The sequence below is a fragment of the Lutra lutra genome, chromosome 1 (assembly GCF_902655055.1).
Source record: "Lutra lutra chromosome 1, mLutLut1.2, whole genome shotgun sequence".
NCBI classification, from domain to species: Eukaryota; Metazoa; Chordata; class Mammalia; order Carnivora; family Mustelidae; genus Lutra; species Lutra lutra.
In genome coordinates this window covers 197098090-197113284 of record NC_062278.1, presented here as the reverse complement: position 1 = coordinate 197113284, position 15195 = coordinate 197098090, and the positions used below count along the sequence as shown (strand labels likewise).

The 15195-nt window shown below is 43.7% G+C and overlaps 1 protein-coding gene across 3 annotated transcripts in view; it reads left to right on the top strand.

Annotated features, from left to right (window-relative positions):
- The window catches only part of FLNB (filamin B), a 145194-nt gene that overhangs the window by 59196 nt on the left and 70803 nt on the right, over positions 1-15195 (top strand). For all 3 annotated transcript variants that reach the window (XM_047691063.1, XM_047691055.1, XM_047691047.1), the window contains exons 3-5: positions 1244-1341; positions 3778-3925; positions 14755-14873. In XM_047691063.1, coding sequence (XP_047547019.1) covers positions 1244-1341; positions 3778-3925; positions 14755-14873 — 365 coding nt within the window. The remainder of the gene's footprint in view (positions 1-1243; positions 1342-3777; positions 3926-14754; positions 14874-15195) is intronic.

Sequence of the window (15195 nt, the reverse complement as noted above, 5' to 3'; positions counted from 1 at the left end):
GGTTTGGGCTTTTGGGCGTGTGGATTTTTGAATTATACTAGGTATAATGCTATACCTAGTATAGCATGCTAGGTAGTCTTTTTAGATGTATCTAGGAACCAGATTGTGATACTGTGACTTAGAATAAGAAATAGATATTGGGGTCTTTGTCCCTCTCTCGGCACAGAGCTCCAAAAACCCTTGGAATTTCTTAAGTGATAAGAGCCATGATAATGATTCCTTTCAACCACACCTGAGTTTGTGTTAATGAGATGACTTTTGGACAGCCCCTAAGCATGGGGTAGGGCCAGGAGAACCAACCATGTGATAAGAGGGTTAGAGCTTTTGGTCCCATCTCTTGACCTCCACGGAAAGGACGGGCTGGAGGTTGAGTTAACCACAAATGGCCAGTGATTTAATCAGTCCTTGCCTACTTCACCTAATGAAGCCTCCATAAAGTTTCTCCAGCTACAAATTTTGGGGAGCTTTCGGGTCAGTAAACACATGGAGGTGCGAGGAGAGTGGTATACGCTGAGAGGGGATAGGTGCTCCATACCCCTTCTCCCATACCTTGCCATGTGCATTTCTTTAATCTGGTTGGGCTTGAGCTGTATGCTTTTATAATAAATGGGTAATCTAGTACTTAAACTGTTTTCCTGAGTTCCGTGAGCCACTCTAGTAAGTGAGTTGAGGAAGAGTTGTGGGAACCTCCAATTTATAGCTGGTCTGTTAGAAGCCCAGGTGGTAAGCTGGACTTGCAGTTGATCTCCAAAGTGGAGGAAGGGGTGGGGGACTGTCTTATGGACCTGAGCCCTTCACCTGCAGGATCTGACTCTGTCTCCATGTAGATAATGTCAGATTTGAGTTAGTTGTAGGCTATCCAGCTGGTGTGAATCCTACACATTTGGTGACCAGAGTACAGAAGTTTGAAGGTGGTAGGAGAAAAAAAAAATTTCCTGCAAAAAGGCACCAGGCCCAAGGAGTTTTACAGACTTTATTTATATCTACCACACCTTCAAGGAATGGATAATCTCTCTGTTAATGCAAGAAAACAACGGCCTGAGAGAGAAGTCTCAGCTTAGTCTCAGAATAGTTTGGCTCCTATCTGTGATACTTTTTGCCCTTAAAGTATCTAATTGACTGTGATTTTTGGAAGAAATTGTTCTCTGAATTAAGATACCAAAGGGGTTTAATTTAAGCACGGGCTTCCTTTAATCTCTTCTGTCAGCTAATATTAACGGAATCTTTTGTGTTACGTTAACAGGTCTGTGCCCAGACTGGGAATCGTGGGATCCACAAAAGCCTGTGGATAATGCACGGGAAGCTATGCAGCAAGCAGACGACTGGCTCGGGGTCCCACAGGTAGGCATACAAGCAGTGCCATGTGCCCGGAGGCTGTTTCCACCCTCTAGCTTGTTCTGGCACTCTGTGGATGCCTGTTTGGGTCTGGCAGGCAGTCTGACCTCCTCAGCATGAGCCTTCCAAGAGTACTGCCTCTCGCACGCTCCCGTCTTCCTCAGTTTACCCATAATAATAGGTTCTCGTTGACTTGGGTGCTTGTAGATTGTTCAAAAATCTTCACATCGCTCTTTGTCACATGTGGCAAATTTTATAGTAATTTTGCTCCAAAGATCTTAAAGACTATCTTGGAACACCAGACTGCAAATGTAGACTTTAATGATTGGGTTGTACTGTAAGGAATAGCCAATATTTGACCACTTTTTACATATTTAAAAAGTCTTTTTTAAAATCTGATATCTTAGGGGAAGTCACAGGACTTAGAACTTTGAAAAAAATTTAAACCGGGATAACCTACCACTATTGGAAATTGTGGAAAAATTTGTATTGCTCATAATCCTATCACAGGAACATAACAGGAGAACTTGGAGATTGAGCAACTCTTGGACACCTTCAGCAGTAGTCACATTGTGTAATTGAGGTGCTGTCTTCCAGGGTTTTCCAAGGAAGCTAAAAAACTCCCTGAGACTCCCATGTTTGAAGCCCTGGTTAAGAGCAGTTGTAGGGAGCCAGTGCCATGGATGGATGACCTCACCCCAGGTCACATGATGGTCTAAGTTGGTGTTCAGAGCTGAGTTCCATGTCTTTTGTAATAGGATCCCTCGGGAGGGAGAAAAACTTTCCTGTATTTCTTTGGTTTGGTTTTGACATCATGTCTCCGCTTCGTGGCCCATTTCTTAGCTCTTCCATCCTTAATAAGTGGTGTGGTATGTTTTTCATCTCCTCTTAAACCTAAAACCATCTCCTTTTGACGTTCGTGTGATGTTGGCACTGTACAGTTGTTGAAGGAGCTTCCTGGAAGAAATACCAAATCAACGCACATCCTACATTTCATGGAATGGGTGAAGGCAACTGTTCAAACCCAAGTAGCTGTTTTGTTGCTGAAGGCTAACTCTCAGAATGTTCTCTGGCAGTTTGTTTTGTTCTGTTTTCCTGTGGGGTGAGGGAAGCAGGGTATAGAAGTTGTTCCTCTGCATTTGGTTAACCTGGTTCATGAGACAGGGCCTTCTTTTGGGTCTGAGGGGTAGTGCCTTAGCTCCTCAGCACCCTAGTTGGGGGCAGAGGGCTGTTTTGGTGACTGTTTAGGGCTGGGTCAGGTGGTGGACCTGAGGCTGTGATGCCTCTGCGGGGGCCACCTGTCCAGCATGAGCATAATCTTGCTCCTAGGCTACATTCAGGAGAAATTCATTCCTCCCTATTTCTTTGGACAGCTCATAATGTCCTGAAACCCATTTTAGTCAGCTCAGGTTGCTGTTTGCTAAAATACGGTAGACTGGATGGTGTAAACAGCAGGGGCTTATTTCTCGTACCTGGAAGCTGGAAGGCGAAGAGCAGGGTGCAAGCAGATTCAGTGTTTGGTGAGGAGGGCCCTCTTGGTGACTCGAAGACCTGTGGCTTCTTGCTGTGTCCTCACAGGGCATAGACACAGAGGTCTGCTCTTTCCTCCCCTTCTCATGAGGGCACTAATCCCATCATGGGGGCTCCATCCTCCTGACCTCATCTTAACCTATTCACCTCCCAAAGGCCGAGCCTGCTAATCCCATCATCCTGGGGTTAGGGCTTCAGCATAAGAGCTTTGGGAGGGGGCGTCTGGGTGGCTCAGGGGGTTAAAGCCTCTGCTTTCAGCTCAGGTCATGGTCTCAGGGTCCTGGGATCAAGTCCCGCATTGGGCTCTCTGCTCAGCAGGGAGCCTGCTTCCTCCTCTCTCTGCCTGCCTCTCTGCCTACTTGTGATCTGTCTCTGTCAAAGAAATAAAAGCTTTAAAAAAAAATAAAAAGCTTTGGGAAGATACAAACATCCAAGTCTGTAACAAGACCGCAAGTTTAATATGTTGCGGGATTGTCTCTTTGTTTTATGACTATTTTTTATTAGTTACAGAGTTAATAGAGATGGAGGCAATGAAAAGATGAATAAGGGAAAAGGACAATTTATGTGCTTTTTGGTGATAAGCTCCAATCTGATGTGTATTTGTTTCTTCTCACGTGATATAGCTTACCCCTTTTGGAAAGTTTCTCTGGGGGATGAGTGAGTTTTTTTCCCGGGGAAGGGTGTGCATCTCTGGAAATTACATGTAGAAGTGTCTGGAGGGGGTCTTCAGCTTCCAAAAGGAAGAGTGACACCTCTAAAAGGTTAAAAACACTACATTAGCATGTTGTTTTAATGTAATTTCACTTAATTTAGAGCTTGACTCAGTTTCTTCAATTTGTAGTGGTTGGCCTAAGACACATTTGCAAATCCTTGACTGTTTTCTGGGCGTTCACATACCACGCTTTATTCTAGGTCATCACTCCTGAAGAAATTATTCATCCAGATGTGGACGAGCACTCGGTGATGACTTACCTGTCCCAGTTCCCCAAAGCCAAGCTCAAGCCTGGGGCTCCTCTTAAACCCAAACTCAACCCGAAGAAAGCCAGGGCCTATGGCCGGGGTAAGTACTGGTCTTGTTGGGTTTGAGCCTTGTCCTTTGGTCTTAGACATGGTTATGTGGCTTCAGGGGGAAGATTCTTAGCATCCAGAGCGAAAATAGGCCTGATCTTTGAGACCCCAGGCCTCCTTTATCAGCTGTTTTTTACCTCAAGGTTTTTTTATTTTGTTTTGTTTATTTTTTAAGATTTTATTTATTTATTTGACAGAGGGAGACCGCGAGAGAGGGAACACAGCAGGGGGAGTGGGAGAGGGAGAAGCAAGCTTCCTGCTGAGCAGGAGGCCAAATGTGGGTCTTGAACCCAGGACCCTGGGATCATGACCCGAGCTGAAGGCAGATGCTTAATGACTGAGCCACCCAGGTGCCCCAGGGTCCATTTGTTTGTGACCAACATTGCTGCTGCATGAATCTAGACTCTGAGAAACACTGCAGCTTTAACCCGATAGAGAGCGAGGAGTTTGTAGCATTGTGATTTTAGAGCAGTAACCCTGGGTTGAGGAGAGGATTATTTTTTCCCACTTTTCAGTTGAGGAATCAGAGGCCCAATCCACTGGAGGTGGGGGTGCCTACCCCAGATCTCCACTGTCAGTGATGGGAGTGGACCAGAGCCTGGGTCATGTGGCTGCTGATTCCTTTCTGCTTTGGTCATGCTCCTGCTGCTTCAGCTGTTCGGGTGGGGAGGGAGCTCTTGGGACCCTCACACACTTCCTTGCTGAGACATCCTGTTATGATCACCAAGGCTGCTACGGGGCACTGTTCTGTTCAGAACGTTATGGTGGGTTAAAGGCATGCTGAGGCTTTATGGTGTCATGGTTGGCACCTGACTTCAAGCATTCCAGCTTTTTTTTTTTTTTTTAAAGGTTTTATTTATTTATTTGACAGAGAGAGATCACAAGTAGGCAGAGAAGCAGGCAGAGAGAGAGAAGGAAGCAGGCTCCCTGCTGAGCAGAGAGCCCGTTGCACGGCTCCATCCCAGGACCCTGAGATCATGACCTGAGCTGGAGGCAGAGGCTTAACCCACTGAGCCACCCAGATGCCCCACCAGCTTTTTAAAGAACGATTTTTAAAGAACAGTTGCATTTCAGCCCAGTGTGGTTTCTGGTAAAGAGGAGCATAGTGAGATACAGTTGATTCCCTTTTTTATGGAGAAGGGAAGGAATGCATTCTGTGTCTTAATTTTTGTAACCACAGCTGGGATGACATTTAGAGACACAAAACATCTTGTATCTCCTCTGCTAGAATCTGCCATGCTAACCATTCCAACATAACAGTTTTCTTTAGCCCTTCTTTTTGTGTGTGTGTGTGGGGGGGGTTGTTGAATTCTTTGAAAATCAGTGCGGGCACCATGACGGTACATTAGGAAGCCTCTCCTAAAAGTAGGGTAGCCTCTTGCCTAACCACAATATTCATGATCACACATATGAAAATTAACAGTTTCATACAAGCTAATATCCAGTTTATATGAACATTTCACTCTTGTCCTAAAATCATCTTTTATAGATTTTGTGGTTTTATAAACCGGGATTGGATTAAGATTCCTCTGAGTGCTCAGATGAATGATGCTGAGGGCATCTGAGTGGCTCCGTGGGTTAAGTGTCGAACTCTTGGTTTTGGCTCAGGTCTCCACCTTGCAGTTGTGCAATTGAGCCCCACGCTGGGCTGGGCTCAGTGCGGTGTCTGCTTCAGATTCTCTCTCCCTCTCATTCTCTGTCTTTCAATAAATAAAATCTTAAAAAAAAATTCACATATTATATGTGTTGTTTCTTTAGACTCTTGTAATCTGGAATGATTTCCCTGAAAAAAAATTTTTTGCCCCTAAAGATTTTTTAATTTATTTTTAGGGAGGTGGGGAGGGGCAGAGGGAGAGGGAGAGAGAGAGTCTTAAGCAGGATCCACACTGAGCAGGCAGCCGGATGCAGGGGCCAGTCTCATGACCCTGAGATCACCACCTGAGCCGAAACCAAGAGTTGGACACTTAACTAACTGTACCACCCAGGCGCCTCTGCCCGCAATTTTTTTTTTTTTTTTTTTTTTTTTAAATAACACTGACTTTCTGAAGGGTTCAGAGTGCTTGTCATGTAACAGGATATCCCATACACATTGCCTTTGAAGATAGCATTTCCCCACCAGGGCAGTGGTGTTGTGTGCGGTTCTCAGTCTTAGTAGTCAGGGTTTTTTCATCTGTCTTTTTAGCATGATTTAGAACAGCGGAGACAGCCTGATAGTTCTGGAACAATCCCGTTTGAGGTTCCATTGGGCATGGAGGTGGTGCTTCCAGGCAATTGTGTCTGCGTAGGGCCTGGGGATGTTGTTGGAGGCCCTCTCTGGAGGTGCATTCCCTGGAAGGTTGGCGCATCCCTGCTTGCTTTAAACCTGCCTGCTCTGAGCCAAAGGTCATGGTTAGAATAAGGAATCTCGGATTTTTCCAGGTTATGCTTCCTTCATGGCATAAAGCTTCAAACAGCTGGGGCATCTGGGTGCCTCAGTCGATTAAGCATTTGCCTTTTGCTCAGCTCGTGATCTCAGGGTCCTGGGGTTGAGCCCCATGTGGAGGGTGGCGGGGGGGGCGGCTGGTCCTTGCTCAGTGGGAAGTCTGCTTCCCCTCTCCCTCTGTCCCTCCCCTGCCTTGTTCTCTCTCTCTCTCTCACAAATAAATAAATAAAATCTTAAAAAAAAAAAAAGCTTCAAACGGCCAAATAAATCTCTTGTCGACAAAACCTCTCGTCCACAAAACCGGTTAGGTGGATCAGATCTCATCAAGGCATAAAATGCTTATTTGCAGTCATCTTATCACTGGCTGTCCGGCTTCCCCATTGTTACTGTGAAACGGTTTCCTTTCACGATGCTGTTTTCTAGAAAATGACTGTTTGCTACAGTTAGGAATGTGGCTGGTCATTGCCGTTTCCTTCATCTGCCTTTTTTTTTTTTTTTTTAAAGATTTTATTTTTAAGTCCTTTCTATACCCCAACATGGGGCCTGAACTCAAAACCCTAAGATCAAGAGTCACATGCTTCAGTGACTGAGCCAGCCAGGTGCCTCTCATCTCTCTCTTTTTTAAAGTGTTGTGTCCTTGTGGAGGAAACACACCTTAAAAAAAAAAAATACACACCCCTATATGTATGTATGCATAGGTACATATTTTTTTTTTTTTGGTTGTGGTAAAATATACATAACACATTTCCTATTTTAACCATTTTAAAATGTACCACTTAGTGACATTAAGTACATTCACTGTGTCATGTGGCCATCACCACCGTCCACCTCCAGAACTTTTTTATCTTCCCAAACTGAAACTCTAATCCCATTAAACTGTAGCCTTCCCTCCCCCGCTGCCCCAGCCCCTGGCAACCATCATTCTATTTCCTGTCTCTATGAATTTGCCTACTCTAGGTACCTCACGTAAGTGGAATCCTACACTGTTTGTACTTTTGTATGTGGCCTACTTGACTTAGTGTAATGTTTTCAGCGTTCATCCATGTTGTGGCATGTGTCAGAATTTTGTTCCTTTTTAAACCTGAATAATACACATCAACACTGAATAATATACATCAATGTGTGGATATACCACATCTTGCCCATCCAGTCTTCTGTCAGTGGACATTGGGATTGCTCCCACCTTCTAACTCCTGTGGATAATGCTGCTGCGATCATGATAAGCAAGTAGCTGAATCCCTGCGCTCAATTTTTTGTGTCTACACCTGGAAGGGATTTTGCTGGATTATATGGTAATTCTATGTCTGTTTCTCTCTCTCTCTTTTTGTTTCTGAGAGAGAGAATGAGTATGAGTGGAGGAGGGCAGTGTTGGGGAGGAGGGGGCAGAGAGAGAATCCCAAACAGGTTCCGTGCCCTGCATGGAGCCCGACATAGGGCTCGATCTCACGACCCTGAGATAATCACCTGAACCAAAATCAAGAGCCAAACGCTTAACCCCTACAGAGCCACCCAGGCGCCCCTTTTTTCTTCTTAAGTAGGAGGATCAAGTGTCATTTTAGGCACAGGGCCACACGTGAAGCTACATGGGTAGGGCCTTAAGATAATGTCTTTGTCCCGTGGTAAACGCGAGGACAGGGGCAGTTTTCTGTCTCTTGTGTGGCCACAATTGCTTCATTTTTGCCAACTGAGCCAAAGAGCATAGAGCACACCTCATCCTCTAGTTTCTGAAAGGATTGAGAGGTTTTCTTCGTTTTATATTTTGGACGGCGGCCAGATTACAGTTAGCAGCTGGTTGGCACTTGCAGATCTGCTTTCTGAGACCCGTTCCCTGAAAGGATCCGGAGGGCTGGAGTGAGGCAGACCTACAGCCACAAACAGATCCTTGTGGGGGGCTCACTTGCAGGTGAGGTGTGTTGAAAGCATGCCTCTGTGAGCTAAGCAGAAACCTTTCCTAAAACCCACGTTCTGTGAAGCATTCACTGCAGAGCCTACCATGAGCACCCTTCCTTGTGAGGGGTCCTAGGGAATAGGAACACTGAATATTTGATGGTTTTAAGGAATTATTAATTTTTTTGATGTGGATATTCTAGAGACATCTCTTAAAGATATATGGTGAATGATTATGGATTAAAGATAGGAGGTCTACGGGCACCTGGATGGCTCAGTCAGTTGAGGGTCTAACTCTTGCTTTCAGCTCAGGTTGTGATCTCAGGGTCATGAGATAGAGCCCCACATCAGGCTCCAGGATCAGCAGGGAGTCTGCTTGAAGATTCTCTTCCCCTACCCCTCCCCCCCCCCATCCTCTAAAATAAATCTTTAAAAAATAAAGATGTGAGGTCTAGGATTTGTACCAAAAATAGTACAGGAGGAGGGGAGAGGTAGGGGTGACGATGTAAAGCAGGACTGGCCATGAGTTGTGGCGTCAAGGTGATAGGTACCCGGGGCTTCAGTAGACCGCTCTCTGTGTCTGTATAGTGGAGTGAGAGCATGGGAGTGAGGGAGTGCACGTGCACAGGAGTTAGGGCAGGGGGTCAGAGGGAGAAGCAGACTGCCCACTGGGCAGGGAGCCCTGCCATATGTGGGGCTTGATTCCAGGCCCCTGAGATCGTGACCTGAGCTGAAGACGGACGCTGAACCAACTGAGCCACCCAGGCACCACCCCCCCCCCCCCCCCCCCCCCCCGCCCCATGAAAAGAACTTTTAAAATAGGACTCCTTGAACTTCTTCTTCTGGGGATGATAGAGTAGAAATACTTTTCCTAATTGCTTCTGCTGAGTACAAAATTCCTGGGCATTTTATATAAGATAAACATAAGGAGACTCTGAAAGGGAATAAGAGAAATGGGTTCCAGATCTCAGGACCCAGGGGCTGACAGAATAGTGAGTTCCCTGGGCTTGCTCCTCCCCCCCCGTATATCAGACTGGGTGTGGGGAAGCCACGTACCTGAAACACAAAAGGCAAAAACAGATGCCTGCTCTCTCTGGCCAGAGGGACAGGAAAGGGCAGCCTCGCAGGACAGAAGCCTGTGAGACACTAACTGCTCTTCTACAGCCAAGCATCCCAGGAAAAACTGTGGCCTCTCAGCCCCCACTTAGGCCAGTAAGAGCCAAGTGGGGAGCCTAGACTCTCACCACAGTCTAGCGGTAAGAAGATGTCAGTAGATGATATCGGTAGCAATGAGGTGCTCCTACCCCTTCCAGCCACAGATGGAGGCCCAGTGGGGAGCTGGATCTCCCACTTCCACCTGCTAGTAATGAGGACCCCCCCTCATTTTGAGTGTCAGTGGAGGTTGAATAGGGAACCTGGACGTCTCCCCCCATTGACACTAACAAGGCATGCACTCTCCCTTCCCCTGATGCATCAGCATTATAAAAGGCATCTAAAACAGAACATTTAAATAAAACCCAGGTTTTATAACATAACACAATACCCAGTTTTTTTAAAAAAAATCACTCATCACACCAAGAACCAGGAAGCTCTCAAACTGAATGAAAAAAGTCCATTGATGCCAACACCGAGATGATAACAACTGTTAGACTTATTTGATAAAGATTTAGTGTGGCTATTATAAAAAGGCTTCAACAAGCACTTACAACTCTATGTCAAACAAGCGAAAAAATTGAAAAGCTCAGCAAGGACATAGACTGTCTCAGCAAAGAAATAGAAGATATAAAGAAGCACCAAATGAAGGTTTTAGAACTGAAAAATGCACTAACTCAAATAAAAACTCAGGGGATGAGTTCCATAGCAGAATGGAAGGACAGAGAAAAGAATCTGTGACCTGGAAGAAAAGAAAATAAAAATTGCCCAATTTGCATAACAGAGCAAGTAGACTGAAAAACAAAGAAACAAGCAAAGTCTCAGGGACTTAGGGGACAATAACAAAACATCTAACATTCATGTCACAGGGGACCCAGAGGAGAGGAAAAAGAGGGCAGGGCTGAAAACTCCCAAAGAAATAATGGCTGAAAACTTCCAAATTTGGCAGAAAACTTCTACATTTGGCAAAAGACATAAACATACAGAATCAAGAAGCTGAGCTAAACCCAAACAGGATAAAACTGCTACCTACCCACTGCCATCAATAAATAAATAGTCCACACCAAGCTACATCTTAGGTAGCAGGGGAACAAGGAAAAAAGGAATCTTTGAATTATAGGAAGAAAGAACATGGTATAAAAAAATATATAGGTATAACAACCATAGACGTTTTACAAAAAACACAAACTTCCAAAACTCAACCAAGATGAAATGGATAACCTGAGTGGACCTGAAACCATTAAAGAAATCAAGTTTATAGTTTAAAAACCCTTGGAAAAGAAATCTCCAGGCCCTCGTGGTTTTACTGGAGAATTTTAGCAAACATTTAGAGAAGAATTAACACCAATTATATGCAATCTCTTCCAGAAAGTATGAGGAGGGAACACTCTCCTATTAATTTTATTTTTTTATTTTATTATTTTTTTCCAGTTCATTTTATGAAGCCAGTGTTGCTCTAAAAATCAGAGAAAGGTGATTCCCCCCCTCCCAAAAGGTACAGATCAATATCCCTTGTGAATATAGATACAAAACTATAGGGGCATGCGGCGGGTTCATTCACTAGAGCATGTGACTGTTGATCTTGGGGTTATAAGTTGGAGCCTCATGTTGGGTGTAGAGATTACTCAGAATCTTAAAAATTTAAAAAAAAAAATCATAGAATAGTAGCAAATAGAGTTTAGCAATATATGCAAATAATTCTTCATCATGACCAAGCAGAGTTTATTCCATGAATGCAAGGCTGGCACACTATTGGAAAATCAATGAAAACAACCTTAACAGGCTAAAAAAGGAAAATCACATGATCACATTAATTGGTACAGAAAAAGCATCTGACCAAATTCAACAGGCATCCATGATAAGAACTCAGAAAAGGGGAGCTAGAGAAGAACTTCTTCAATTTGATCCAGAGTAGCTACCACAAAAAGTCAACATCTACCATAATTAATGGCAAAAGACTGAGTGTACCCCCTGAGAGTGGGACTAGGACAAGGATGTCCATGCTTACCACCATTGAACAACATGATGCAAGTTTTAGTGCAGTCAGGCAAGCGAAGGAAATAAAAGACACACATATTGGAAAGTAAGAAATAAAGCTGTCCCTGTTTATAGATGACTTGATTGTCTGTGTAGGAATTCCTGAAGAATCTATAACAAAAGAAGATCAAATACAAAAAAGGCCCAAAACTCTCCTTGAATAAGTGAATTCAGAAAGGTCTCAGGTTATAAAGTTGGCGTACAAAAATCAGTTGTACTTCTGTATGCTCTAATGTCTGTCATACAGGCTTACCACAATGAACATGAGGACATCAAAATTCAGAAATGCCATATCATTGACAGTCACTCAGAAGATTGAGAAATAGGTGTAAATGTAATAAAATGTGTAAGATTTTTTATGCTGAGAACTACAAAAAATATAAGATATCAAAGAAAAGACCTACATAAATGAAGAGATGTACTGGTTTTATAGATTGAAAAAGTCAGAGAGTAAAGTGTCAGTTCTCCCCAAATTGTCATTTAGGTTTAACATAGTTTCTATTAAAATTCCAGCCAGATTCTTCACAGATACAGAAAAGATTATTATTTAAAGCATATATGGCAAAAAATAAAATCAGTCGATCAATCAATCATATATGGCAAAGAAACTACAGTAGGGAAAGTGATTTTTTGAAAAAGAAGAAAAATGTGGGAGGAGTCCGTGTACCTGAGTTCAGGACTCATCAAGGCATACCAATTAAGACCATGTGATATTGGTAGGAAGATAGACACAAGGATCAATGGAACAGAATCCAGAACTGTTTGCAGCTGTGGAAACTGATCATTAGTAGAAGTGCAAAAGCTCTTCCGGGGGGGGTGGCGGGGGGGGAGAGCCTTTTCCATTCATGGTTCCAGAGCAATTGGGCCAAGGGAAAAAAAAAAAGAAAAAGGAAAAGAAACAGTAAGTTTCACACCTTTTAGAAAAACTCACCCAAAGTGGACCATATCTTACTATAAACTTCCAGAAAATCAACAACATAGAAGAGATTCTTTGGGATCTAGGACTAGGCCAAGAGTTCTTTGATTTGACACCAAAAGCATGATCCCTAAAGGGAAAAATAGGTAAGTCGGTCTTCACCAAAATTAAGAACATAAAAAATATCATGAAGCATGGTCTGTCCCTCAGTGTGCCCCAAAGCATGGCCTGGCAGAGGAGGATTGGACTGCTTTCTCAGAGTGAAGGTGTACTACTGGGCCACCTTGCTCTCTTGCAAGACAAGAGACCTCAGGCCACCCCTCAGGCCACCTGGACACCACCTCAAATCGAACTCAAAATGCTACTGAGACAACAGTTGAATTTCACTCTCTAAAACTTTTTAAAGCAATTTAAAACTCTGTGTAGTTAAGAGGATGAAAAGACAAGCTTAAGACTGGGAGAAAATATTTGAGAGCCACCTTATCCAAAGAAGAACTAGTATCTAGAATATATAAGGAATGCTCAAAACTCAGTAGGTAAGAAAAATCCAATTAGAAGATAGGCAAAAGATGCCAACAGGCATTTCCCGGAAGAGGGTATACAAATGGCATAGAAGCACATGAAAAGATGTTCAGTGTTATTGGCCATGAGAAAAATACAAATTAAAATCACTACACATCTGGGGCGCCTGGGTGGCTCTGTCAGTTAAATGGCTGCCTTTGGCTCAGGTTATGATCCTGGGATCTTGCGATCGAACCCCACATAGGGTTCCCTGCTGATTGGGGAGGCCGCTTCTCCCTCTCCCTCTGCTACTTCCCCTACTTGTTGCTCTCTCTCTGTCAAATAAATAAAATCTTAAAAAAAATTTTTTTTTTTTTTTTAAAATAAGTCACTACACATCTATCAGAATGGCTAAAATAGAAAGTAGTGATAATACGAAATGCTGGCAAAGATGCAGAGAAAACAGATCCAGATCATTCATCCATTGCTGGTGGGAATGCAGCTGCTTGAGAACACAGTTGGGCAGTTTCTTTGGAAGAACGAAACGGGGGCGTCTGGGTGGCTCAGTGGGTTAAAGCCTCTGCCTTCAGCTCAGGTCATGATCCCAAGGGTCCTGGGATGGAGCCCCGAATCTGGCTCTCTGCTCAGCGGGGAGCCTGCTTCTCTTCCTATCTCTCTGCCTGCCTCTCTGCCTGCTTGTGATCTCTGTCTTTCAAATAAATAAAATCTTAAAAAATATATATATATAAGAACTAAACGTGCAACTACCATGCCACCCAGCAGTTGTACCCCCCGGCATTTATCCCAGAGGAATGAAATTTTGGGGTCAGACACAGCCCTGTACACTAATGTTTATAGCAGCTTTATCAGTAATAGACAACTGGAAACAATCCAGATGTCCTTCAGTGGGTGAATGGTTAAACACATGGTGCTACATTTGTATCATGGAATATGCAATAAAAGAAAAACTATTGCTAGAGGCCCCCATCTGGGTGAACCCTCCAAAAGATTATACTTAGTGGAAAAAGCCAACTGAAAAGGTTGCATAATGTGATTCCATTTATGTAACATTCTAGAAGTGATAAAATTGCGGAGATAGAGAACGGATTAGGAGTTATTGGGGTAAGGAGAAGGTAGGGTGGGGAGGGAATGTGTATGGCTATAGGGTAGCATGAGGGATACCTGTGGTGATGGAAATGTTCTGTGTCCTGATGGTGTCAAGGCCAGGATCCTTGGGATACTGTACTAGGGTTTTTGTACAAGGTAACCTTGGGGAAGTGGATAAAGGGTATTATTTCTTTTACCTGCATGTGAGTATCTCAAAATAGTTTGCTCAGTCAGCTCAAAATGAATAGTTTAATTTAAAAATATTGATCCAAGGCCATTTTTAAGCATTTTAAGTAATAGAAAATGGTCTTTAGTGAAAAATGAGCCCTTCTCCCACACCTCATCCCTCCTTCCCCTGTGTTACCTGCCTTGGGGCAAACCCCACTGATGATTACTATATCATTTTTCACAGTTTTATAAACTTCTGATTGAAGTGCTCTGAATATTCCAGAATCCGATATCACTTAAATAACAAGGACAGGAGTGCCAGGGTGGCTTAGTCGGGTAAGCACCTGACTCTTGATCTCAGCTCAGGTCTTGGTCTCAAGGTCGTGAGTTCAAGACCTGCACTGGGCTCTGTACTGGGTGTGGAGCCTACTTAAAAAAATTAAATTAAATTAAATAACAAGGACAAATTTAGGGCTCTCGACCTGTTCGATAATCCTTATCACAGGTGTCCCTGTCTCCCACATGGCAGCTGCAGGGCTGGGTCCCTTCTCTCAGTTCCCTGAGGGAAACGTGGTAATGGTCTTTGTCAAGGCCCCGCACAGCTTATAATGTGCTTGTGTAAACCTGACAGGAATTGAGCCTACGGGAAACATGGTGAAGCAGCCAGCCAGGTTCACTGTGGACACCATCAGTGCTGGGCAAGGAGACGTGATGGTGTTTGTTGAGGACCCAGAAGGGAACAAAGAGGAGGTAGGTTGGAAGATGCTGCCATTCCACGGGGCTCTGGAGGCTTGTGGCAGGCCCGGGATCTGTGCTTTCCATTTTCCTCATTAAAGCTCACAATGAAATTTGTTTTTTACCAAGAGGATCCTGAGGCTTAGAGTAGTCAGAGTAATTGCCCAAGGACTGTGCCTTGAAAGGTAATAGAAATTGATACCCAAGGCCACAGTGTTTTGTTTTTTTTTTTTTAACAATGTTTAATAAAATAAAGGATTCTTTGGATTTAGCGAAGGCCTTGTAAATTGAGGTTTTAGATGCTGATGACCAAAATAACAATAACAAAACTGATGCT